At 40.3% G+C, this 26,157-nt stretch overlaps 1 protein-coding gene across 2 annotated transcripts; it reads left to right on the top strand.

The window, feature by feature from the left end:
* Positions 1-525: 525 nt before the first annotated feature.
* ERCC3 (ERCC excision repair 3, TFIIH core complex helicase subunit) lies at positions 526-25,007 on the top strand (the record flags this gene model as incomplete). 2 transcript variants are annotated; one of them, XM_082001127.1, is made up of 15 exons in its annotated part: positions 526-1,424; positions 1,513-1,718; positions 2,683-2,919; positions 5,344-5,393; positions 6,811-6,946; positions 7,154-7,318; positions 8,379-8,583; positions 9,639-9,953; positions 11,108-11,292; positions 14,448-14,650; positions 18,120-18,216; positions 18,384-18,501; positions 19,690-19,808; positions 23,902-24,054; positions 24,873-25,007. In XM_082001127.1, the coding sequence occupies exons 1-15, from the start codon at positions 1,076-1,078 to the stop codon at positions 25,005-25,007; spliced, it is 2,673 nt and encodes an 890-aa protein (XP_081857253.1). In that variant the 5' UTR covers positions 526-1,075. The 2 variants fall into 2 exon arrangements, with proteins under 2 accessions (XP_081857253.1, XP_081857252.1); XM_082001126.1 differs by having other exon boundaries at positions 1,492-1,718.
* Positions 25,008-26,157: the final 1,150 nt, after the last annotated feature.

Below are 26,157 nucleotides of genomic sequence, written 5' to 3'. Positions count from 1 at the left end.
ATTTAAAAACAAGGATTGCATTTTCTTTTCTGAACAGGCATCAGATTGTCGATTCCCTAGTGTTTGTTTCTCATTGATGCCAGTATATAAGGCAGTGTCATCCTAAAATTGGAACGGTTTATTAAAGCATAGTGTCTGTCATCTCAGACCTCGCAGGAGTCGTACAATGGAGTGTCACTGTAAATACGTGGAGGAGACTTAGATGAATTGGAGCGTAGGCTTTTAGTTTTCATGAAGCTATGAATAAAAATTTGTAAATTTACTCTTGATCTAATGTACATTTTTATGTAGCCATTAAATTCTCTATTTAATCTATCAGTTTCCCACTGTAAATGTTTTTACTCTCAGTTGAATGCTGGGCACAGTTTGTAATGTATGTACACAAAGGTGTTTTTTTCTATCAACGTTGACTTTTTTGCACATTTTTGGAAATATTTAATTTGTACACTGATTTAATACGCTGACCAATTGTTGATGGGTGTATGAGAATCACGTGTGTGTGCAATGTACTACTGTCTGGTTGTATGGTTTTTTTTATTACTTTTGAAATGTTGCTACCAGTAACTGCACTGCTGTTGCTGCTTTACATGGAATATCTCGTGTATAAAAAAAATATAAAAGTAATTAAAAAATTAACCTATTGTTATCTTGGTTGAGGAACTCAGGAGTTGAGCATTGCTTACTAGTTCCGTTTGTCTAACAACCTTCCAAACGTAAAAACAAAGAAACAAACAAAACCCCCTTGTAATTCTGTGTATGCATTGAATGTGTGTGTATATATATCCCAGTAATCTTATTTCACAATTTCATTTCTACATTTTTATGAACTTGTTTTTTAAGGGTACTATGTTTAGTTAGAGTAATTAAATATATAAAAGCTTTGAGAGATGATTTACTAGATAAATATATTTTCAGCTGGCTGATGTTCAAAATATTTTTTTAATTTTTGTTTTTAACCATTCGAAATGTATTTGTATTTCCAAAATCAGACACGAATTGTACTTAGAAATATATTAAAACACTCTGTAGGGACAACAGTGTGATTTCTCTTTTAAGAATTTTGTATCTTGGAGCAATGCGGAATGTCCGTCTTGGACCTGAATTTCCACTTGGCTTTTTTTTTTTTCCCTTTCATTTAAAACACGTTGTGCGGAAGCCTGTGTGGTTTGGTTTGGGTTGGTTTTTTTACGCCTTTCCCGTTCTCTTTCCCCGCGGGTACGTGGCCGGGTCGGGGTGCTGCTGCCCGCCGAGACCAAGGCCCTGCCCGCCCGCGCGTTCCGGCGCGGCGCGGCCGGCCCCGGGAACAGAAAATCGATGGCGCTCGCCGCGCGTCGTCCGCTCCGTGCCTCCCCTCCGGCGCGGAGGAAGTGACGCGCCGGCGGGCGGTGGGCGCTGCGCGGCGGCCATGGGGAGGAAGGAGCGGGGTGAGCGGCCCGGGGCGGGGAGCGGCGCGGGGTGGTCTGCTCTGGGGGGCCGCGGGCCTCGTCACAGCTCCGGCTTTTTTGCTCCCAGATAAGAAGAAGTCCAAGAAGCGCCATTACGATGACGACGAAGAGGATGAGGACGAAGGTCCCGGCAAGGAGTCGCAGGAGGCGGTGCCGTCCGCGGCGGGGAAGCAGGTGGAGGACAGCGGCACCAAAGTGGACGAGTACGGGGCAAAGGACTACAGGCAGCAGATGCCCCTGAAGGCCGACCACTCTTCGCGTCCCCTCTGGGTGGTACGTGCGGCCGCGGGGCCTTGCTGCACCCGCCCCGGGCCGCCGCGGCCGCGGGGGACCGTACGCCTTCCCCGCAGGGCTTAGCCGTGCCTGATAGCGGCCGTTTGCCGTCGGGTGAGGTGGGCGACGAGGCTGCCCGATAAAAAGCTGGCAGCCGCTGCCGGGGAGCCCTCGGGGAGCCCGGGTGCGTCCTCGCAGGTCCCCCCTCTGTCAGGCTTCCCTTGCTGTGGCTGTGCCCTTGGCCAGGCAGGGCAGCGGAGCGCCTTAAGCCAGGTGCTTCTGGGGGGGAGGGTGAAATGGCTTGTGGAAGTGACTGCCTTGGCTACTGACCCGAGTGGGATCTGTTGTTGGAGCAACACAGCAAGGGGGATTGTATTTCGGAATGAAACAGCCTTAGGACAGTCTGCCTCGTCTTCTGTAACTGGTGCCATCACTAAACCTGTCCAAGGCTCGGCCAGTAGTACAAGCGTCCAGGGAAGAGGTGGTTGGCCTGCCAGCATCTGCAGGGCATCTGTAACTGAGTGCTTTGACACATAAGTGCCACCTTTCCTTCTGCGTTCATTCTGTATAAAATGAGGAGTTTTGTTTTGTTTCAGGGGACTAGGGCCGTAAGCTTGGTTCTGCTCAAGGAATTTGCTTAGCACTAAAAAAGAAAAAATAGCCTGGCGTGTCCATCAGAAAAAGCTTAATTGAGATGGGTGTGGTTTATTCTTAGTGCCATAGAAGGGACATGGACAAATCAATGTCTGGAGCCTTTCAGAAAAGAAAAGTCATATGATCCTGTGCTTCCTTTCTTCTTTTTCCTGTAACTTCATTGTTAGGGCAGACACTTTTTTTGAAATCTTATGATGCATTACTACCTAAATAGTGGACTGTCTCTATTTCATCATGGCTGCTTTATAGGAAATTCCTGATTCTGTTCAACTGACACTTGTGCCTTCAGCATTTCTTTTTATTTCTATAGGCTCCTGATGGCCATATTTTTCTGGAAGCCTTTTCTCCAGTTTACAAATATGCACAGGATTTTTTGGTTGCCATTGCTGAGCCTGTGTGCAGACCAACTCACATTCATGAGTACAAGCTGACTGCCTACTCGCTGTATGCTGCTGTTAGTGTTGGCTTACAAACGAGCGACATCACAGAGTATTTACAAAAACTGAGCAAGACTGGTGTTCCAGATGGAATAATTCAGTTTATCAAGGTAAGACTATTTTATTAGCACTGGAAATAATGTGCTGCTACCAGGGAAAAACTTTCCTGCTGCCTCTGCTTAATTGCTTTTTTTTTTTTTTTAATCATTCATCGTTTTTACCATCTTATTCTATTCTGTTGCTGTTTCTGGAGAACAGAGGTTTTATCTTATGTTTTGTCTTTTTCTGTAGTATATTGCTGCACGCATACTATTTTCACCATATATCCTCTGTGGGCTTTATACCTTTTGGAAAAAAGAGCGTACCCAAGCATCTGTGTGCACACTTTCAGCCACTAGGAGTTGTATGCGGGGAAAGTTTCCTCATATTTGCTCTGGAAGAAGACTGCCTGTGTGGGAAGCAGTCTGGAATAGCTGGGCAGTATGAAACATAGTCTACCTTATCCTGCAAGTATATTGTTGCAGTCTTGGAAGCAGATTGGAATTGCTTATAAAAACTGAATATCTGTGACTGATCTCCTGCACGAGATGATGCGTGCGTTTTCTGAAAATACCTTTTCAGGTTTGTTCCATAAGTGTAACAACATTGCAAGTAAATGTTTCAATGATACCATGCTTCCCTACAAAGACCTAAGCTGCATTGCAGCATTAGCAAGCAGAATCTCCTTCCCTTATTGTATGTGGGGGGGAACGTTGTCACCAAGGATAGGAAAAGGCTGAGGTACTTAATGCCTTCTTTGCCTCAGTCTTTAATAGCCAGACCAGGTATCCTCAGGATATTCAGCCCCCGAGCTGGAAGACAGGGATGGAGAGCAGAATAAACTCCCTATAATCCAGGAAGAAACAGTTAAGGACCTGCTAAGCCACCTGGACACCCACAAGTCTATGGGGCCTGATGGGATCCACACAAGAGTACTGAGGGAGCTGGCAGAAGAGCTTGCCAAGCCACTCTCCATCATTTATCAGCAGTCCTGGTTAACAGGGGAGGTCCCAGATGACTGGAGGCTTGCCAGTGTGACGCTTATCTACAAGAAGGGCCGGAAGGAGGATCCGGGGAACTACAGGCCTGTCAGCCTGACCTCGGTATCAGGGAAGATGATGGAGCAGTTCATCTTGAGGGCGCTCACAGGGCATGTGCAGGACGACCAAGGGATCAGGCCCAGCCAGCCAGGGGTTCATGAAAGGCAGGTCCTGCTTGACCAACCTGATCTCCTTCTATGACCAGGTGACCCGCCTAGTGGATGAGGGAAAGGCTATGGCTGTTGTCTGCCTGGACTTTAGAGGAGCCTTTGACAGCGTCTCCCACAGCATTCTCCTGGATAAACTGGCAGCTTGTGGCTTAGACAGGTGTACTCTTTGCTGGGTAAAGAACTGGCTGGACGGCCGAGCTCAGAGGGTCGTGGTGAATGGGAGTTAAATCCAGTTGGCCGCCGGCCACAAGTGGTGTTCCTCAGGGCTCAGTTTTGGTGCCAGTTGTCTTCAGTATCTTTATCGATGATCTGGGTGAGGGGATCAAGTGCTCCCTCAATAAGTTTGCAGATGACACCAAGTTGGGTGGGAATGTTGATCTGCTGGAGGGTAGGAGGGCTCTGCAGAGGGATCTGGACAGGCTGGATCAATGGGCAGAGGTCAACTGTATGAGGTTTAATAAGGCCAAGTGCCGGGTCCTGCACTTGGGTCACAACAACCCCATGCAACGCTACAGGCTTGGGGAGGAGTGGCTGGAGAGCTGCCCGGGGGAAAAGGACCTGGGGATGCTGGTTGACAGCCGGCTGAACATGAGCCGGCAGTGTGCCCAGGTGACCAAGAAGGCCAACAGCATCCTGGCCTGTATCAGCAATAGTGTGGCCAGCAGGAGTAGGGAAGTGATTGTGTCCCTGTACTTGACACTGGTGAGGGCACACCTTGAATCCTGTGTTCAGTTTTGGGCCCCTCACTACAAGAAGGACATTGAGTTGCAGGAGCGTGTCCAGAGAAGGGCAACAAAGCTGTTGAGGCGTCTGGAGAACAAGTGTTACGAGGAGCAGCTGAGGGAACTGGGGTTGTTGAGTCTGGAGAAGAGGAAGCTGAGGGGAGACCTTATCACTCTCTACAGCTCCCTGGAAGGGGGTTGTGGTGAGGTGGGTGTTGGTCTCTTCTCCCAAGTAACTAGCGATAGGATAAGAGGAAATGGCCTCAAGTTGTGCCAGGGGAGATTTAGACTGGGTATTAGGAAAAATTTCTTCACGGAGAGAGTGGTCAAGCATTGGAACAGGCTGCCCAGGGAAGTGGTGGAGGCACCTTCACTGGAAGTATTCAAAAAACTTGTAGACATGGCACTTCAGGACATGGTTTAGGGGGCATGGTGGTGTTGGGTTGATGGTTGGACTTGATGATCTTAAAAGTCTTTTCCACCCTTAATGATTCTGTGATTTGGTCCCAAACACAGAATTGCTCTTTTGCATATTCCTAATGACTGCTCTTGGTCATTTGCAGCTGTGTACTGTCAGCTATGGGAAGGTGAAGCTGGTGCTGAAACATAACAGGTAAGTGGCTTCTTCCTTAACTAGTGTAGCAGAGGAAGTCCTCCAAATGCACAGCTGTGCAGAAATGAGTGGTCTCAGTAGCTGTTGAGTCTTGCAGCTCTCAGCTGAGTGTAGCATCTGTCAATGCAAGATGACTTTTTGAGTTGTTGAAAGTGTTCAACACATTAGTCAATGAATTCAGTTGGGCTGTCCTGAGCTACTATTGGTTATCGTTACATTTTTTAAAAGTAGATTGTGAATTTGATATTCTAGCTTGTTCCTTTATTGCTCGGACTTGCAATGTATCCCCAAGGTTTTCAGATAATTGTTTTATTCATTCATAATTCGCAATTTGTTTTATTCATTCGTAATTTACATGACACTGGTTAGACCAGTTTTTCTATAGCTGTCCTTCTGTCTTGTGTATTCTGATTTGTAATCCATCCATTATTCAGGAAAGGTAAGCAAATCCATTGGCAAGAGGCGTCTGCTTGTTGCTGGCTTGAGTCTGATTTGTTTTAAACCTAGAAGATAATGTTGGAAGGGACCTTGAGTGGTCAGCTAGTTTAGAGCTGACCAATTTTATCCAAAGCTGTGATTCTGCGTTTAGGGGAGGGAATAGGAGGGGAAAGGGGAGACAATAGAGGGAAAGGGAGGAGACAACAGAAACCTGAAGCCTATGTCTGTACCTTGCCTGTGTTTTCTCTTTCTCCTTTTATTTCTTATTTGCCAAGTTCTCTGTTGCCCAACAGCCATAGATAAGCTCTAGGGCTATAATCTAATGCTCTGCTTGTGCTGCTGCTTTTTTGAACCTTCTGCTTTGGGTAGAACTAACACTAGTATTACTAGCAGGTTTTTGTCCTTTTTTCTAGGTGTTTCTGAGAAAAAGATTTCTCCCATGCCACTTGAGACTTAAGCCTCTCTTGGCTCATATTTTAACTGTGATCTCCAACCAGCATCATTACTTATGAATCTCCAGGGAGAGAAACAATTTCAGGATGCACTAATTCAAATTTTTAGATGGTTTGTGTTTTGGATTTTTGTCTTTTGGGCTTTTTGGTCCTGTGGGCTGGCCTTGAAAACACTGGATGTGGTGTTTTAACAGACTCACCTCAACTCAGTCTCAAAAAAATTGACTTGTGTCACAAATAAGACATGAATGTGAGAGCTGTCTCTAGGCAGTTCAAGTAATGGAGCTTTCCCACTCATGTTTTGTTAGAGAACATGTGAGCAAGACTGATAACTGCAAAGTACATGATGCTTTTGGTATGAGGCATCTTTTAAAAGGTTTTAAATTACCACCCCGAATATATTGGATACTTGAGAGTGCATCTGTGATAGCTTTAATATTGATATATTTAAGCAGCTATGCCACTCTTCCTGTAAGTTATTCAGTTGATTAGTTCATTAAAAGTTTTTCTTTGTTCTTTAATTTTAGATATTTTGTGGAAAGTACCCACCCTGATGTCATTCAGCAGCTTCTGCAAGACCATGTAATTAGAGACTGTCGCCTGAGAAATGCTGAGGGTGAAGAAACAGAGCTCATTACAGAAACATTCACAAGTAAATCAGTGGTACGTTTGGGCATGTTTCAAAATTTTGAATTAACTGTAGATTAACTGTTGAGTAGTTTGGAGTGGTTATTGTTTGTTTGTTGTATCAGCAGTTGCTTTCTGTCGGCAATGGTCTGTGCCTCCTTAATGAGCCTAAATGGAGGGGGTGAGGGGTGGAGTGTCTCTCTACTGAATCCTTTGGTGAAAATTCCTGTCCATCTATTTCAGATTTCCAAATCCAGTGAAGGTAGCTTTGGTCCATCAACATCACAGGGAGCAGATGCTCAGAATAAGCCAGAGGTCCCAGCTGACTTATTTGAGTTTTATGAACAGATGGACAAAGATGAGGAGGAGGAGGAGGAAACACAGACAGTGTCTTTTGAAGTCAAGCAGGTACGAGTATTTTAGTCTCTGTGTTTGTAGCTTTGGGGAGTGTGCCCAGGACTTGCAAATAAGCATGAGAACAATGTAAAGTAGTGTGGCTCTTTGATAGGGGGGATCCGTGGAAGTCATTAACATTTCTTTCCTCTTGCCTTCCAAAATATTAGGATCTTCCTCTACAGTACAGAGGGCAGCAGGCCGGGTAGTATTCCTTCTTTGCACGCAAGGCACAGTGCTCACAGGCTGGAGAAAGGCTCCAGAGACTTAAGAGGGGTTCTGTCACGTGCAGCTTAGTGTTGCTTTGTGCAGGACAAGCAGGAATTCAGTGGAGGGCAAATCTGCTGTTAGTTTCAGAGCTTTTTTTTTTCCTTTCTGGTGTTGGGTTTTTTTGTTTTTCCTGTTTTTGTTTTGTGATTCATATTTGCAGAAGGAACTCTTGGTCGTTCTGATTTCGCAGTTTGAGAAGGGTAGCTGGAGGTTGGAGCACCTGGCTTGACCTTCAGAGAGCTTTTGTAAAATTCCTCAAGTTGTTTTTGGACTTGGTGATTCTAGTGATACCTTACTGGGGAAAACAATTTTTTTAAAAAGGTAACTTAGTAGCTATTTTGTTTATTTTAAAACAACCCAAACCAAACCAACAACCTCTTGGTGATTGAATCAACTTGTCATTGTGGTAGAATAACTGCATTACCAGGGTATGAAGATTTTCCAGATAACGGATGTGCAGCTTTCGTAGGTCCTTCTGTGCAATGCACAGAACCTTTTGTGTTATTGAGCTCTTTGTTGCAGGACTTCAGGGTGTAGTTTAGTCACTGCCAGATAAACGAGACATGAGGGATTAATGCATCATGTTCTTCCATCTGTCTAAATAACCCTCTGTAATATTGACTGTTACTTAAAATGTTTGAGGGGGCAGAGGTGGTCACTAATGAAGTTTTTGGAAGAAACTTTAACTCTTGCAGCCTTCATGTGCATAAAAGATAAATGTAACTTCACATGGTACTACATAATCTGGTTGGTTGGGGAAAAAAAAAAGCAGAATTTACCATCAGAAGCTTTGTTTCCTTTTCAGGAGATGATTGAAGAACTGCAGAAGCGTTGTATCCATTTGGAGTACCCCTTGCTGGCAGAATATGATTTTAGAAATGATTCTGTGAATCCTGATATCAACATAGATCTGAAACCTACAGCTGTCCTTAGGCCCTATCAAGAGAAAAGCCTAAGGAAGATGTTTGGAAATGGGCGAGCTAGATCTGGTGTCATTGTCTTGCCATGTGGTAAGTTGCTGGGTTGATTTTTAGGGGTTTTCTTCTTTGGGGGTTTTGTTCTTTACTCACCTCTAGTAAAGTAACTTCCAAATATGATAGCTGCTTAGATTCCAGACAGTAGTACGGACTGTTCTGGGTACCAGTATGCGGAGTCCTGTTGGTTTTTAGTGAGTGGGTGACAAGGCTGTGGTGAGGGAGAGCCCGGTTGATAGAGCTGTCAGGCATCTGCTTAACAGTGCTGCCAGTATCCCTGTTGTGACTGAAGAACTCCTACTTGTGGTTGTGGTAGCTTCAGATTACCACTCATGCTTTCACTGTTTCCTCTAAGCCAGCTCTGCTGATCTTCTTGGGAAATGTAAAGTTGTTGGCATTGGAATCAGTTGTTCCTTGGCTGGGAATAGGGAGACTGGGGGGAACTGGGAACACAAATATGGCATAAGGGCGGCACAAGGAAGAAAAGTGCTTGTGTGCACAAGTTCTGGGCGGGGGAGCTTGAGAAAGAGGTGAGGAATGTGCAGATTGGGACTATCTGCAGGAAGCAATGGAAAAAAGAGAGAACAGGAGACTGCACAGCAGTGCCCTTGGTATTGGGGGTGGAGGGGGCACACAGGGGATAGAATGAGGGCCTGAGAGAGTGTGTAAGGGACGCTGGAGGAAGTGTGAAGGAAGAATGGAACAATTTAAGAATTTGCTATGTGGGGGAATGAACATAGCTGACGGGGCAGTGGGATAGATTACCTGTAGGGGCAGCTTTCTGTAGCCACCTGGAATTTAACATGCTTTTGAAATTAAGAAAGCATTAAAATGATTGCCTCTAATTGGCAAAATCATTTTTTACAATGATTTTCTTGAGAAAATACAGTTACATGTCCAATAGGCAATCCAGCTGTTTTTTTAAAAGCAAATACTCCCATTTCTTTAAGACCACTATAATAAAGAAGCAATGAAGAATTTGCCCTTACATGATTTCATATCCTCTTACAGTTTTCCTGTTTTCCTTTGTTCTCCCCCGCCCCATGATACCCAAGAGATGACTAATAAACATCACTCTGCTTGCCCTGCAGGTGCTGGCAAGTCTCTAGTTGGAGTGACAGCTGCGTGTACTGTTCGCAAGCGGTGTCTGGTCCTCGGTAATTCCGCAGTGTCTGTAGAGCAGTGGAAAGCCCAATTCAAGATGTGGTCCACCATTGACGACAGTCAGATATGTCGGTTCACTTCTGATGCCAAAGACAAGCCCATTGGCTGTTCTATTGCTATCAGCACATACTCCATGTTGGGACACACGACAAAGAGATCCTGGGAAGCAGAGAGGGTAATGGAGTGGCTTAAAAGTCAAGAGTGGGGCCTTATGATACTTGATGAAGTACATACTATCCCTGGTAAGGAAACAGTGTGCAAACCTTTCACGTTATATACACTGCTAATGTTAATCTGCTCTTTTTCAAGCAGGTTTTGTTTTCTTTTTCTATCTTTTTCATGTTTCATATAGTAAGTAAACCCGTGGCTTAGGGTTTTGAGACCAGTAAACTGCCTTGTTCTACTTTTTTTTTCTCTCCCCCCCCCGCCCTACTACCGAGTTTAGCTGACCCTTGGTTTTATGAAACCCTTCAAATTAGACACTGTTTTCTATAATGGCAGTGTAAAATACAAGTGTCTTCTCCTTCTGTGTAGGTTGATAAATTGCACTTAAGATAGCTGAATTACATTTGTACAATTTTACTGTCGACAAATTTGAATAGGAGAGGAATTCGTCTGCCTTCTTTTGAGATGTAGCAGCACTGTAGGCTAGCTTTTAATATGTATTTCTACTCAATAAAATAGTAGTGATTACTGTCCAGAAATAGCAGTTGTATTTGAAATTACTACATAATTGAGATCTGTACTATTGGAAAGCAATAATGTAGTATTAAAGTGTCTCTGGAATAATCCTGGCTAAAAATACCACCCAGGATTCTGTTAGCTGCTCTACCTTGTTCTCATTATTTCATTTCTACAGAAATAATAGATTTCAGAAGTAGACCTTGATCATAAACTGCCATTTTATCAAAGTAGCATGTTGCTGCCATTGTTCTTTCACTTTTTTTCTTTCTTGGTTTTGTAAAAATTAAGGTATAGAATCTCCTCTGTGATCTCTAGCAATACTAAAGATGAGTAATTCTGCCATATACTAGAAGTTCTGAATGCGGCAGTTAGCCAAGAGTCCTTGTGTCATAGTTCTTTCTACGAAATACTACATGACCTACCAAACCATGTAGCTTCTGAATATATTAATTTTCTCTTGGGAAATGGGAAATAATAAAGATGCCAGAAGGTTTACTGGGATTTTCAGCATACACTGCAGTGAAGCTACAGTCAGCGTGAAGTTTTGCTGTAACACAGATTTGTTAGAAGTGTATGTGAAGTGGGGTAGAATTTCCCAACACTGTGCTTGCTTTGTGTTCAGGAGTTGATGAAAGTGGTTTTTTAAGTTGCAGTATTTGTCTTCTAAATCCATTCAGGAAAGTAAACAGAAAATTTGTCTTGCATTTCTTAGCAAAAATGTTCAGACGTGTGCTCACTATTGTACAAGCTCATTGTAAACTGGGGCTGACTGCTACCCTGGTCAGAGAAGATGATAAAATTGTTGACCTGAACTTCCTGATTGGACCAAAGCTCTATGAAGCCAACTGGATGGAGCTGCAGAACAGTGGCTACATTGCTAAAGTCCAGTGTGCTGAGGTGATGCTCTGCTTTTTGGTACTACTAGTGTTTATATAGTATGCTTATAACTCTTTTTTTTTTTTTTTTTAAGGAAGATGGATAAAATTGTACGTAACTGGGAAAAACAGGTGCCTTTATGACTTTTCATTTACTTTGTAGCTTAGTCTACAAGATTGCCACTGATCAATATGAATATGCGGCAAACCCAATAGCCAGATTTTCTTCAGTTCTGCAGGGTGACTTCAGCACGCTTTCTCTTTGCGGGGACTGTGGTGCTTGATCGGCTGTCTCCATTTGTGCTGTCTGACTTGACTTCGTGTCTTAAGCTCAAGTCTCAGGTGTCAGCTGGCAGACAGTCTGTAGTTGTTTGTTTTAAGAGTTAGAAGAGTTCTCCTCAAAGAAGGACAGTAGAAAGTTGAAAAAACACAAGAAAACACCTGCTTATTTCAAGCCTGAATGCATGAGGGTGAAAACTGAAAACAGAGGACTGGATCTTACTATTTCTTTCCAGTATAATGGCGTAACCTATGTTCCTTCCAGCATGTGGATGAGAGAAAAATCTGGTATCAGAGAAGTGGAAACCTTTCACACAGGCACATCAGAATGTTAAAGTAACATTTCTGGGTCAGACTAAAGGTCTAACTTATATATTGTCTCAGGTAATTGTCAAGGAAGATATTTATGGAGGAGTATAAAAACAGGGAAGACGTATCTGTTATTTCTCCTGATAGTTCTCGAAGTCCTCAATCATTTATGAGCTCTATGTGGTTTCTGTGTAACCTCAGTGGGTTTCTTTTTCATGAACTTGTCCAGACTCCCATTGAATGGAAGTAAAGTTTTAGCAGCAACAATATGCTATGGTACAGTTTCATAACTTAACTGTCTCTTGGTTTTTTCCTGGGTTTTTTTTTGCTTTCTTTTTTGTTTCTTTGTTGTTCTTGTTGTTTGTGGGGCTTTTGGTGGTTTGGTTTTTTTGTTGAGTGTTTGTTTTTTTTAACCTTGAACCTAGTTTCATGCAATTCTTCCTAGCTCTGGTACTGAAATAAAAGACGCAGATGCAGGTTGCTGTTCTCCTTTTGAACTTTGTGCAAACTGGAGGTTGTAGAAGGAAAAAAAACCCCATAACTATTTTTAAGTAATAGGATGAAAGTTAAGAGCATCTAGAAAGTAACTAGGTTGAAGGGAGAGTAATCAGTCTGCAAATTTAAATTTTACTTTAATTCTGCTTGGGAGCATAATTCTTTTCTGTTCCTGAACTGCCCTTTAGACACTGAAAAGTGAAGCATGGGCTGCCTTTGCTCTGAATGATGTGAAAATTCTGCAAGTTCATATTCTTTAGGCCAAGGTTTTGGAATAACATTTGATGGGACTACTAAAAGCAAAGAATCAAAAAAAGCAGGTTGATGTCTGATAAATAACAAGTCTAATACATGCAGAATTGCATTGCATATTTGTTTGGATTTTCTTGACATGTTGAGAAGTAGCATCTTTAATCAACTTGACTTACTCCCCATAGTCAAAACTAATGTCCGGTTTGCTCTTTAACTGCGGTTCTTTCCAGGTGGCAAGAGAGGGCAGTGCTGCTGTCTGATAAGGCAGGTCGTGGTCACTGCAGGTACTACTCTAAAAGAGAACAAGCAGCGCTGTTAAAAGGAGTTTTTTGAAAAGAGAACAAGCCCATGCTTTACCTGTATTTTCAGGGTTTTGTAATTTACAGATAGTCCCTTTCCCAGCCACCACATTAAGTTTTTGGCTTGGAGTGTGCATCTTGCAAAACGTAAAAATGAAAAGATAATTGGGGTGAGAAGTAGATCCATTTTCCATTTCCCAATCCAGAAGAGAATGCAAATACAAATCAAAATACATTCAGTTTGCCATGTAGTCAGAAACTTTGAGCAATAGGTGAATTATCTTATGATACATTTATGTACTTTCTGGAAGATCCATTTTCCATTTCCCAATCCAGAAGAGAGTGCAAATGCAAATCAAAATATGTTCAGTTTGCCATGTATTCACAGGCATTGAGCAATAGGTGAATTATCCTACTACAATCAAATGTTCAGTATTTATATCTTATTCTCACTTTGAAATATTCTCTTCTGATTTAAGAATTTTAAAACTTTGATATAGACAGCATACAACAACAATGGAAGCCTATTCAATGCATAAATTTATTGTTAATGTAGTCAAGGGATGAAAAAAGCCTCATCTAGCATTTAAAAAAATGTTTTGAAACAAAAAAGTAGTTCTTAACAGTACAGAACAATTCTAGTTGTTTAAATAAACTCCTGTAAATTGTCACATAACTTCCGTAGCTGAGCAGTGGTTATGAAAGAGGCTTTTACTTGCAGTATTCTGTTAATTTGTACTCTGCAATGGGTATGGGGGAGTAACGCACGTACAGCAGAGTGAATGTCTTCTAAATTATATGCACTATATACTGCCATTATATGCTATAGATACTACCACTGTATTGGCATAAAATTTTAAACTTCATAATTTCTTCTATTCCCATGCTACAGTACAAAAAAAATCTCAGTAGGCCTAGACTTGTGCAGTACTATGATCTGTATTTACATAATAAAATAATCGCTTAGGGAAATCTATTGAAAATATCTAATCAATCCTAGTGTTTTGAAAGTTGTAGACTCAATAGCTGTCAAAACAAAGGTCAGTCCTTTGTGGGTATATGAAAAAAAGGTTAGTGAATTTGCTCTGTAGTGAAGGCTAAATTAGGTTTCAGAGTATGGATGTGTTAATTTTTATGGAAAAAGCTTTGACTGCTGTGACAGGGAGATTACAGAGACATTCCCTTAATTATTGCTCTGTAAAAAGTAGTAGCAGTCAGTAAAATTATTAAGTATGAAACATAAAAGAAATATCTTACAGTTTTGTTCCAATCCCACTGCCTGTTTCTGTTGTGAATCTCACTGCCAAAGCATTTTGGAAGGACAGAATATTAATGAGGTTCAACAGAGTTTGGCAGTGCTGGAGACAACACCAACCGGTAGCTTTCATTTTGGTACAGAAATTACTGTGTTAAAATCTGTGGCCTGCACTATGCAAAAAGTCATAATGCATTATCATCCCCCCAATATCTTTTCAATTCCCACTGGAATAAAATAAATAAATAATGGCGGGTTACTCTGTGTGTGTGTGTTTTCTAATTCTAGGTTTGGTGCCCAATGTCACCTGAATTTTATAGAGAATACGTAGCTATCAAAACAAAGAAACGGATACTGCTGTACACCATGAACCCAAATAAATTCAGAGCCTGCCAGTTCCTGATTAAGTTTCATGAGCGACGGAATGATAAAATCATCGTATTTGCTGACAATGTGTTTGCACTGAAGGAGTATGCAATCAGACTTGGGAAGTAAGTGTTCACAACCAATTATGGCACTGTTGTTTTCCTGCTTCCTGGAAAATTGCCTTGTAATCTTGCAGTTTTCAGTAGTCTTTAGATATTTCTTGTAATACTTTGATTCAACTCCTATATAAAAAGGAGCTCAGGAGGGTATTTTTTTGGATGGATTTTATTGGCACTGCAACATTATTTTGGTGTAGAACTGTTTGAAAAGAATCTCTTTTTAACACTTGCCTTAGAGGAGTTTTCATCCAAGATCTCTGTGAAAGACTGTTAGTATTTCTCTATCCATTTCATTATTAATATTAGAGGCCAGTGGAAAAATGAGGAGCTTTTAAAAATATCACTAGAACTATTTCTTTAACGGATAGTAGCTCCTCCTATCTCTCTAAAACAAAGGTTTTCAAATATATACTCTGTGGATCTTTCAAGATCTTTTGGGACCCAGGGAATTCCTCTTCTGGTTCTCAAAAGGTCATAACTTTGTCTAAAAAACTGAAGACAAACTTTCTGGGGATCTGTGCTGTACCAGCGCACTGCCTAGAACTACTGTAATCATTTAATAAATGAAAGGATATTGCTTCCCGGAGCTCCTCAGCTACCTTAGATGACTCTGATGTGACTGCAGTTATGGAAGATTGTACAAACAGAGTTTAATGAGGAGGGAGCATGTGCGTGTTTGTAGAGTTTGGGGAGGGATGATCAGGGGGAAGTTTTGCCAGGATCAGGCAGAGAGCTTTTATTGCGGAAAATAAGATAGAAGCTGGCCTCATCCTTTCTTTGACAAGCCCAAATAATGCCTTACTTGCTGGAAGCTGTGGAGCATTTTGACTGCATATGATTTCATGTCTAGGAATTTCAGCAGTACTACTTAGCAAAACCATAAACAAGCCTTACACTTTCCAAAATTCATGATCAGTTTTGACTCTAAACAGCCATGTTGTGCGGGCTTGCTGTGACATCAAATAGTAAGCAGAGCTAATGGTGCTGGATGAATTCCAACACCCATGGTCTCTTTCATCATTTTTTTAATCTGTCTGGACAGAGATTAGCTGTAATGATGCCTCTGGAATGTCTCTAGCAGTGTTCAGTGCACCATGGAAAAGACCTTTAGCAAAGGCGATGCTGGGAAGGGGTTGCTTGCGAAGTGGCACAGCAGTTGTTGAGTGGGGTAGATGCTGTAGAAGCATGGCAGGAAAACCAGTTGAAGGAGTATTAGGTGCTTGATTTGGATTTTCTTGAGTGAATTCTCTGTTCCTCACATCTTGTACAGAGCTCCAGGTTATATGGCTGTCAGTGTTAGAAAGAAAGGAGGCTTGCAGTGCTGGATAAAGGTGAGGGAGTCTTTATTTTCACCTGAGAATTTTCTGTTGCAGTTTGCTATGAGCATGCTGAAACAAAGGGAGCTGTTGGTTTGGGTGGGGCAGGAATTACCTGTGTAAGGAGGAGAGAGCAGCCCAGCAGGCACGGCACTAGTGGCCGAGGCTGGCTGCCCGGCCTGTGCTGGCCCGGCAGGAGGACAGTTCCCACTGCACTTCTCATGACCTGATTCAAGCATGTGGGTGGTTAGGCTCCCAGGTGGAGGTAGAGATGGCCATCTCTGCCGGCTCTGCCCTTACCCCCCCTTTCTCTTGGTGCTGGCAGGGAAAGACCCTGCACATGACAGGAAATATTTTGACTGTAATTTTGGGGGCTAGAGAATTCAGATTTGTTTAGCCAGCTTTTACTCTGTCATGAGTCTGTCATCCAGTGTTGTATAGCTCGTGTGCTGACTGTTTTTACTGGTGTTACTAATATGTTTAAATCACTGTTTCTGAAGGACTGTGCCTCTATGGTTTTGACAGTTATGTCAGTTAATGGGAGAGGGATCTATCTTTGCAAATCCTTCAAATGTCTTTTAGCAGTGAGGAAAAGGTGTCATTTTAGGGAAAAAAAAATCAATCTAGCATCAGTTGTTCTAGGTTCAGGCAGGTACTCAGATACGTGTTAATGAATCATTGTCAAGTACGATCGGGTGGAATTGAAATGGAGGATTGGTAGCCAGGAGTTCTGGGTTATTCTGTTCTTAATAAAAAATGTGTTTGAACCTCTTCTTGGTGGCTTTAAGAAACAGAAGGCTCACAAAAGCTTTAGTTTCAGTTTAAATCTTCCATTTAGATTTTGTTGGGGATTAAAATTGTCACAATTTAAATATCAAATGAAATTTCAAATAAGGCTTAAACATATTACTGAATGCTACTAATTGAATAATAATGGTATTGTTTCAGAGTTGACTCATTTGCCACTTTCATTTTTTAGCTGTGTTTTTCTAAAAATCTGGTTAAATACACTAAGTAGAAGAATTAGATTACAGGTGGCTAGGATTGTTCGGTAAAAGAAAAACTAGAATAAAATTTGTAGTAAAGAAAGCAAGAGGAACCAATGCCTAGGAATTAGTTGATAAGAATAGAAAACCTCAGTACTGTGCACTGCATGTTTATGTTCAGCTACCAGCCTTTATGTGCAATATTAAAAGTTAAATGAAACATTTGAGGTTGGTTCCTTGTGTTAGAAATAATGTATGGAAGTGTGAACAAAATAGAAATTGTAGAACTTGACTCCTGTTATTTGGAGATGCTTGTTAACAAGCATTTGGAAAAGTAGTGCAACAGATGAAAAAGCAGTGACTATGCACTCCTGCATGCCATTTCTAGCCTTTTGTTTGTTTGTTTGTTTGTTTTTAACTCTGCTTAGTCAGGAAGAAAACAGCCAGACTCTAGAAAGAATTTTGGAAAACTCATAGTAGCCCAAGTTACTCATGAAGTCTGTGGATGATAGAGTTTGTGTGAGCCTTCTGGGTTGAGATGTTAAATGTTCCAGGTGATTCATTGTTAAACATTAGAAACCTCAGGTGAAATGCCACTGAGGGCTGCTTGTGGCCATGGAACGTTTGGGACCTTGTTTTCATTTCAGTAGGTGCAGAAGGCATTAGGAGGGGCAAGAGGTTAGCTTCAAAAGCAAAAATAATTTTCCCAGAACAACATTCAACAGTCAGCTTGTGACCCTCAGCATAGCAAAGCCTGGATTTTCAACTGTTTAAATAGGAAGCAAAGGTTGCAGCTGTCAATGTGCTAACTCAGTAGACTTGAAGATAAAAAATCTCTTATTTTAACAGCTGCCTTCAGTCTTTCATGTAGGCTTAACAAATGTATTCAGTCTGTTGATCTACAGCTTCATTGGTGCACGTAATTGCAAAACATTTATAATTGTCAGAATTTATTTCTGGCAGACTGGGTTGCTTCAGAGGGTTCCACAAACAACTGGGCAGCTGCCATAAAGAGCCAAACAAAATAGAAGTAAACTGTAAGCTGTACCAAAGTCTGTTTCAGTTTTATATCAATTCAGATGTGTACTGCGCTCCCTGACATGGTATCTTAACACCTCAAATGACTGAGAAATCTTGAACTGAATTAATTTGCATATGTTCTGTTCTTTTCAGACCCTATATATATGGTCCTACTGCACAAGGAGAAAGAATGCAAATTCTGCAGAACTTCAAGCACAATCCAAAAATCAACACTATTTTCATTTCCAAGGTAAGTGAGGACGTTCAGTGTGTCACTGTACACATCTTCAGAGTGATACAGATGTGTTGTGTATTTGTCTTTGTATTGCAGCTCACAAAGGTGTACTTTGTAGTAAGTCTTTTTTTTATGATATAGGGAAATAAGATACTGCTCAGAGGCTGCCTTCTCTGTTGTAGGTAGGTGACACATCCTTCGATCTGCCGGAAGCCAACGTTCTGATTCAGATTTCGTCCCATGGTGGGTCTCGAAGACAAGAGGCTCAAAGACTGGGCCGAGTGCTGAGAGCCAAAAAAGGTAAATGAGGTGCTTGTTTGGCTCTGGGCCTTGGGTCATAATATCATAGAACTGCAGAGAAACTGGATGTTTATGATACTTCTTTATATTGTCCTTGGATTTGTGTTTTAGCCAAAGAGAATATATGACTATATACCTTTAATTCAGTGAATGAAAATGAAGCATTTTTTGGGTCTGTGTTGGGAAAACTTCCAAAGGACAAAAAAAGCTGAAGGACAATGAAATTTTGTTCTTTGGTAGTTCTTTTCATTTTTTCATTCATTGATAATTTTCTCAACATTAAATTGTTTTTTAAAAATCATACTATTACTCTAAAAACCAAGTCCCTAGAAAGCACATTTTTGATACTGCAGATTACTTTCTTTTAAATATTGGCTTTGGTTTCCAACTAATTGTGGTTTTGCGAAACATAACCGAGGATCTTTTTGTTTAGAAAAATGATTCTTAAAACACTTTTTCTACTTGCACTTAAGATCTGCATACACTTATTTTATGTGCCATTTGTGCTTGTTACAGCTGAGGCTTTGTTTGAAAATGCATACAAAGCCCCTGTTAGTGAATTAAAATGTCTTAGTGAAACCTTGGGTTTTAAAAGAGAATCCAGTGCTGTTTGGGTAGTAGATCTTGAGGCTTGTAAGTTTAAAAAAATAAATTGTACACAGCCTGGTATATCGAGGATTTCAAATAGCCCCATGAATTGTTAGCTAAATATCTTTGTCTTGCCTTCTTTAACGCAAAAACACTCGAAACACTGGTTTACATTGATAAAACTTTTCCTTTGTTTTTTTCTGTTGACCTTTTTTAACGTGTGTTGCAATCCTTGCTCTTGACTTTTTACTTCTTTACATATTAGACTTAAAAATAATTTTATCTTTCACCTTGCCTAGCATAATAAAGAAGCTGGTTCTTCTCAGAGCACCAGTGTAATTGTGTTAATGTACATTTCCTTTTCTGTTTTTTCCTTTTCACCTGCTCTTAAGTTATTAAGAACAAGAATAGGAATTTCCATTCTGCGTACTTTGTCAGTAAGTTTATGTAAGGTCTAAGGTCTGGGTGCAACTGAACTTTGCAAATTGTTTTTGTGGAGAGACAACTTGCTTAAACAGCTATTTTCACTATTCAGTCCTTTTCTGTTCTTGGTTGCAGTGTTCCAAACGGAACTAACCACTCAGTGTCTTTGTCTCCTAGGCATGGTTGCAGAGGAATACAATGCCTTTTTTTATTCTCTTGTATCCCAAGACACTCAGGAAATGGCATATTCAACAAAGCGACAACGGTTTCTTGTAGATCAAGGTTATAGCTTCAAGGTAACTTGTCCCTTCTATTTATTATAATTGTGGCCTAAGAATATAACTTTCATATTCTTTCATGTTAGTATTAGGTTAAATACTTGAGAATTACAGGTGTTGAATGTATTAGTGAAGGTTTTGCTCACAAGCAAGAACTGTTCCAGTTTTGTTTTATCATCTGTGTTACCATAAGAGTAGATACAAGTAGCTTAGTACAGCTTCTAGAAAGGTAAGTATTCTGGCTTCAAACCAAGCATCTACTGGGGAGTGAAGTAGAACGTTACTTGCATGGTTGGCTGATGTTCATGCTCTTTGGTTGTCCATCTGTGCAGGCCTCCTATTATACATTATCCTACTGTGCATACAGCATTGTTGATAGGTGTTCATGTCGTAGTGGCCAGCAGCAATTCAGAAAACTTCCAGAACATCACAAGTCACAAATAATTTCCAAAGAACTCCAGGCTCAGACCAGTATTTCAGCGCAGTATTTCACTATGGGGAGAAAATCTTTTTCCTTTTGGCTAAAGACAGCATACAATGGGCATGATTCATCCATGCTACATTCATACATCTGACTCTGGGAATCAAATTTAGATGTCTGAAGTGTCTAGCAACCCCTTCCAAAAGAAATACCTTTCAGGGATCTTTGTCCACATACTGATCTTGTGCACCATTTCCACACTGCTGTTCAAAGCCTACAGTGGTACAGAAAATCAGTCAAGATGCAGACATGTTGATAGGGTGGCTCTGTGTTAGCAGAAACCGTTCTGACTAATGGAGGTCTTCAGACTGTGCTTATTTAACTTCCAACAGTTTGACCTTCGTCTTGTAGTTTTCTCTTCATGGAATGAAGTATATCACCAAAATCACTGGGTTGAATGTTAATTGATTAAGAAATGACAGAATTTACTGCAGGAAAACACTGTTACTGTGGAGTAGAAATCTTCCTACTGACAACTAAAACATAATCCTCAAAATAGAGACTATTTTCAGTGTTGACATTGTAACAGAGCCATGACTTGAAAGTCAGAAGTTTCCTCTAAAGTCCCTTTTGTAAAGGACTGAACGCTGTCTTATTTATCCAGACATGCTTGAAAATTCATCAGTCCTTGTACTTCGGTGTATTATGTATCTCTATATCATCTTCCTCCAAACATAAAATCTCATTCTACCAAAGCTCCTCTATTTTACAGATTTCACACTGTATCTCATTTTCTTTTAATCCATGGGCTGTCCCTTATGCTCATTTATTGTGTTATTAAAGGCGACAGAGTGTCCTGATAGCTCTTGCTTTTAGGTAAATTATTCCTTTACAAAACTGGAGTTTAATGCTCTGATTAGAGGCCTTCCCAGTAAGAAACATTGCTGAGAAGAGAATGAAAGGTAAGGCTCCCATATCTGCCTTTAAGGAACAAACTCAAGCTTTTGGCATTGAGAGAATCATGCAAGGATTGCACGAGGTGCAAGGGCAAGCAGCCCCACTGGGTTGCACTTGAGCCTACCTATTTAAGAGCTTTTCCTCATGAGGCGTATGTGCAGTACGGGATATTCTTATGGGTAAAACCTCTCTGAACTGCAGCTATGTGGAAGTAAATGATTGCTCTGTAATCAGTGGCCCATTAAAGAGAGCTTTAAGGGGGTCCTTAGACCAAAACAGAGATGTCACAGTCTTTATAGGTAAAAGCTCTGTTTTGCTTTGTGGTGAATGTATTTTGACAAAATTGTAGATCAGTACTAAGCTGCAACTAATTACAGCAAATACATCTATGTGGCCATAGCCAAGAAGATTAGAGAAATCACTTTACTTACATTTGAATGCCTTGGATTTTAGAACTACAAAAGAGGTTAAAATAGAGAGATTTTTATTTTGCAGGGAAGGACTCCTAGTCCTAGGAGCTTTGGTGTAATATAGGAAAAAAAAAATACAGTGCAAGTGATAGCTGAGTATCTGGAGCAACATTTTAGCTGACCAGTTCTGGAATGTTATTCGCAGTTTAGGAACAAAATGTTAGAATATCTATTTTCTTCAGTTTGCCAAACTTTAAGCGTTAGTCATAGCTGGCATCAAAGAATAATAGGGATGGAAGAAACTTCCAAGAAACCCTCTATTGTGTTTCTTCATTCCAAGACAGGATAACTATGTGTATGTCATTCACAGCAGATGTTTGCTGCCTTATTCTTCCAAATTTGGAGACACTACCTCATCTTTAGGTAATTATTCCAGTGCTGGTGTCCTCTCCTCAGAATTTTTGTTCCTAAATTACTAAAACTTCATTACTCCTTTAAAAGGGTAACAGTTTCCACTTTTTTCCTAGGTCTTACTTTCTTCTTGTCATCTCTCAATAGCTCCATTTTCTGCCTTTCATCAAAAAGAAGACTGGAATAACTTGCTAAATCACATAGTTTGTCTTTTGCTTCTTAAATAGGAGCCTTGTCATCACCATTTACTGCTTGGAGTTTACTGCTAGCGGGTTTTTTTGGTTAGCTAACCATAGTTTAGTTATTTACTGTATTGTGTTTTTATTTAGAGGCTGAATGTAGGATATAATACATTTTAAACCAATAGCAGAACAAGTCACTATATCAAAGAATTGGGGATAACTTTAAACTTGGCATCTGTTGAACAGCTTTAAAAAAATGATGATGCAGTGGGAATTCTTTCTGTTCTATGAATCACGTTAGCACTGTTTTGCAACCACAACTGGAAACAGGCTAATGCAATGTAAAATTGCTTTTTGTGACTCCTTTTTCTTTATTTATGAGATGAACATAGCACATGCCCTTCTAAATAAACAAGAAGGTGACCATAGTGTTCGTTTTGCCATATAGTAGGACAGGTTGCCTCCCTGAATGGACTCTTAAAGCCAGGACATTTCTCAGGAAGACATCCATTTTCGAATTAGAAAGTGCCATTGCCGACAGCCCACAACACTGATTATTCGTTCTACTGTTTCACTATCCCGTTTTTCAAAAACAGTACCTTGCATCTAGTGTGGATTTGTTTTATCTTAAGCTGCATTTGTATTTTTTTATCCGTCTTTGTGAGCAGATCCAGCCCAGATTACTGATGTAATTGGTTTCTAATTGTACTGGCTCAAGAGATAAGCTGAAAAAGGAAGATGAGGAGGGGAAACACTATATAATGGCTGAATTAGAATGTGTTTCTCAAAACCCCTTCAATTTGGAAATATTGTGGGAAAACTGAGATTTTCACGTATAAACATATATTTACCGGAATGCATTTTACTACAGGAAAAATTCTTGTGAAATTTTAAAAATACCTCTAATTAAGAAAGCAAGCTGCCTATTGTAAAGCTTTATAACAGAAGCTTGAGAGCCTTTCAATTCTTCAGAAGAGGTTTTTCAGCTAATGGAGGCTGTGGCACTATATTGCCAGTAGATGTCTTGTGCCCTGCATCCATGGTTATCAAATGAGTTCCGAAGAATTTCAAAGAGAACAAAGGTAACAGCTAAGTTGTCTTGGGTCTAAGTACACAAACGTTGAAGGAGTTCTTTTGCTCTGCTGCTGATGCTTTGTTGCAGGTTGTTGCACTGTCTCTCAACAACTGATCATACATCTCAATTTGTTAGGGGTTTTTTTCCCATATTTCTCAATGTTTATTGCTAAAATTCTCAGTGTCTAGAAAGCTAGTGGATTATTTTTGTTAAATGTAAAGTACTAGCTCTTGAACTAGACAAACCCAGAGCCCACAGCATGAAGCTAACCTTGCAGTAAGTTGAATATGAATCTGAGCTATACATGTGCTTTGGTCAGGTTCTTGGTGAAGCTGGTATGGACAGTGTTTGGGTGACATCCTCTGTCCAGAGCTGATCATTCTTCTTTTCTTTTTTGTTTTCCAAATGTTTGTATTTTGCATTTCTAGGTAGAATATAACAAGGGATGCGTGTATGTATATATATGTGCACCACTTAGCAAGATTTTATATGTATTTGTGCTATCTGTAGTTTTAAGCTGTTCAGACCATTAATAAAAGTTGAAGGCAGTTCCAATGGGATATGGAATCAGAATTCCTTGCGTTGCTTTTGAATAGCTAACACTCTAACACTAAGGAGGAAGAGCCCTCACCTTGTACTGTGCTCTGTTTCTTAGGTAATAACAAAGCTTGCAGGCATGGAAGAAGAAGAACTTTCATTTTCATCCAAGGAAGAACAGCAGCAGCTTCTCCAGAAAGTCCTGCAAGCATCTGACCTGGATGCTGAGGAGGAAGTAGTTGCAGGAGAATATGGTTCTAAGTCAGCTCAGGTAATGAAGGATGCTTTGAAAAGGATGACCACAAATGTGACAGAACTGGACTGTTCTATTTTCATTCTAAATGCAACGTCATCATTGATACCCCAGTATGTTTGTGAAACACTGGAGAAGATATTTATTTTTTAAAGTTGCATTAGCACTTAGCTATTTGAGTAATTCACTTGTTGGGCATTAGAAAGAAGTTAGACATGGAATTCATGTCCTTCTCCATCATATTTGAGGGAAAAGGTGACAGATCTGTTGTTATAGATTTTGAAGTAAATCTTCTAAGGCATAAGCATGTAAATATTTTAAAACATTTTTAAGATACACAGGTGTCACAGCACATACTCTTTTGTGGTGGCACTGTGCTCCTTGAATCATGCCGAGGGCAGAAGCACAAGGGCCGCTTTTGTGCATTTTCAAGAGAAGTGCTATTATTGTAGGTAGCAGTTTGACTTTTTCAGCAACAGATATAAGAAAAATAAATAGCCTGAAACATTTATTGATACATAAGTTAAAGTCAAGCTACAATGTGGTAATTAATTTTTTAGGGTTAATTTTTAGTTAAATGGCATTGTGCTGAAATGCATTAGGATTCCCGCTCTGAGATAACTTTCCATATTAAACATTACGTATGTTTGTATACTTATGGTGAGTAGCAGGCATCACATTCTTTGTAGAAATTCTTAAGAAAATAAACTTGGAAGGCTTTTTGGCATTAGAGTCACTAAATAAAGTGCTGCCCAGTAGCTAGTGGGCATCAGTCGGTTAGAGTTGGTCTGTATAGTCACACACTAAGCATGTGGTTTTTCTACTCTTACTTGCAGGTGTCACGTCGTACGGGCACAATGAGCTCTATGTCAGGAGCAGATGATACAGTCTACATGGAATACCACTCTTCACGGAGTAAGGCGTCTTCAAATAAACACATCCATCCCCTATTTAAACGCTTCCGGAAATGATGCCCTTCATGTGTCCATTTTGTTAAAACTGTGGATCCATGTACCTGTTTCCATAACTAGAAATACGGAGTTGACATTTCTGACAGGCCCTTTAAAAGACTTTTTTTATATGCATCTATATAGCCACATATTTACTTAGCAATGTATGTGCTCTCATGGATGAATGTGAAAGGAAAAACGGAATGAAATCTTACCACAGGAAAGATACTATCCAGTGACTGGATCCTGGTTATACCTGTCTGGTTTTCAGGGTAATTAATAGAATGTATTTTTATCAGCTGAAGACCCTTTTTCAGAAGAATTCTGGAAAGGTTTTGTAAATAAAGTTTGTACTGATCTTTGAAATATTATTTATCTGTGTGTCTGCTCAACAAAATGTTGTTTTTTAAAATTCTTAAATAAAAATCATGCATTGAGCCGAACAAGTCCTGTTAGGAGCACTTCACATAATATTTTTAGACTGAGAGCTAATTTATTAACCTGTCTTAAAATTTAACAAATTGGAAATACTTTGAAGTTTGAAGACAAGGAGAGAGAGGGACTCTGTCTCCAAAGTAAACTCAAGGAAAGCATTAGTAAATACAAATAAATTCTGTGTTCTGTTTTCCTTATTTTTCTTGCTACTGTTGAGAAGTTGCTGAAATAAAAGCTGTTTCCTGTGTCATTTATATTCTACTTATTCACCATTTAGTAAAACCATTGTAACTTCTAAACAGTGCAGTGTCACTGCAGAAGTTGTTACTGAATCAAAAAGTGTTTTGACTTTTAGTAAGGTGAGTTGGAAGCAGAGGTGTGAAGAAAAGATTCCTGAGTTTTTGGCGTTTTTGGTTTTGTTTTTTTTTTAATTAAGACTGTGGTACGTTTCCAGAAAATTTGAGAAGAGGTGTGGAGGTTTGTGGCAGGAGAACACTTTTTAAGTAACTTCCACTTAATACTGTAACGGTTCTGTTACTTGGTATTGTATTATGAGGGTTTTTTTTCTGAGAGCTTGTAGAGCTTTAGGAACAACCTGTGAAATAATACTGATCTGTTGGTTCAAAATAGGTTCGTATAAATCTTTACCATACTGCAAGGAGTATGTATGGTAGAGCTATACTGGTTATACAACAAATGTGCTTCAGAAATACATTGTTTCTTATTAGCATAAATT

This window comes from Phaethon aethereus, assembly GCF_964289735.1.
Source record: "Phaethon aethereus genome assembly, chromosome: 6".
NCBI lineage: Eukaryota > Metazoa > Chordata > Aves > Phaethontiformes > Phaethontidae > Phaethon > Phaethon aethereus.
The sequence above is the reverse complement of the archived record's forward strand: the minus strand, read 5'-3'. Positions and strand labels throughout refer to the sequence as shown.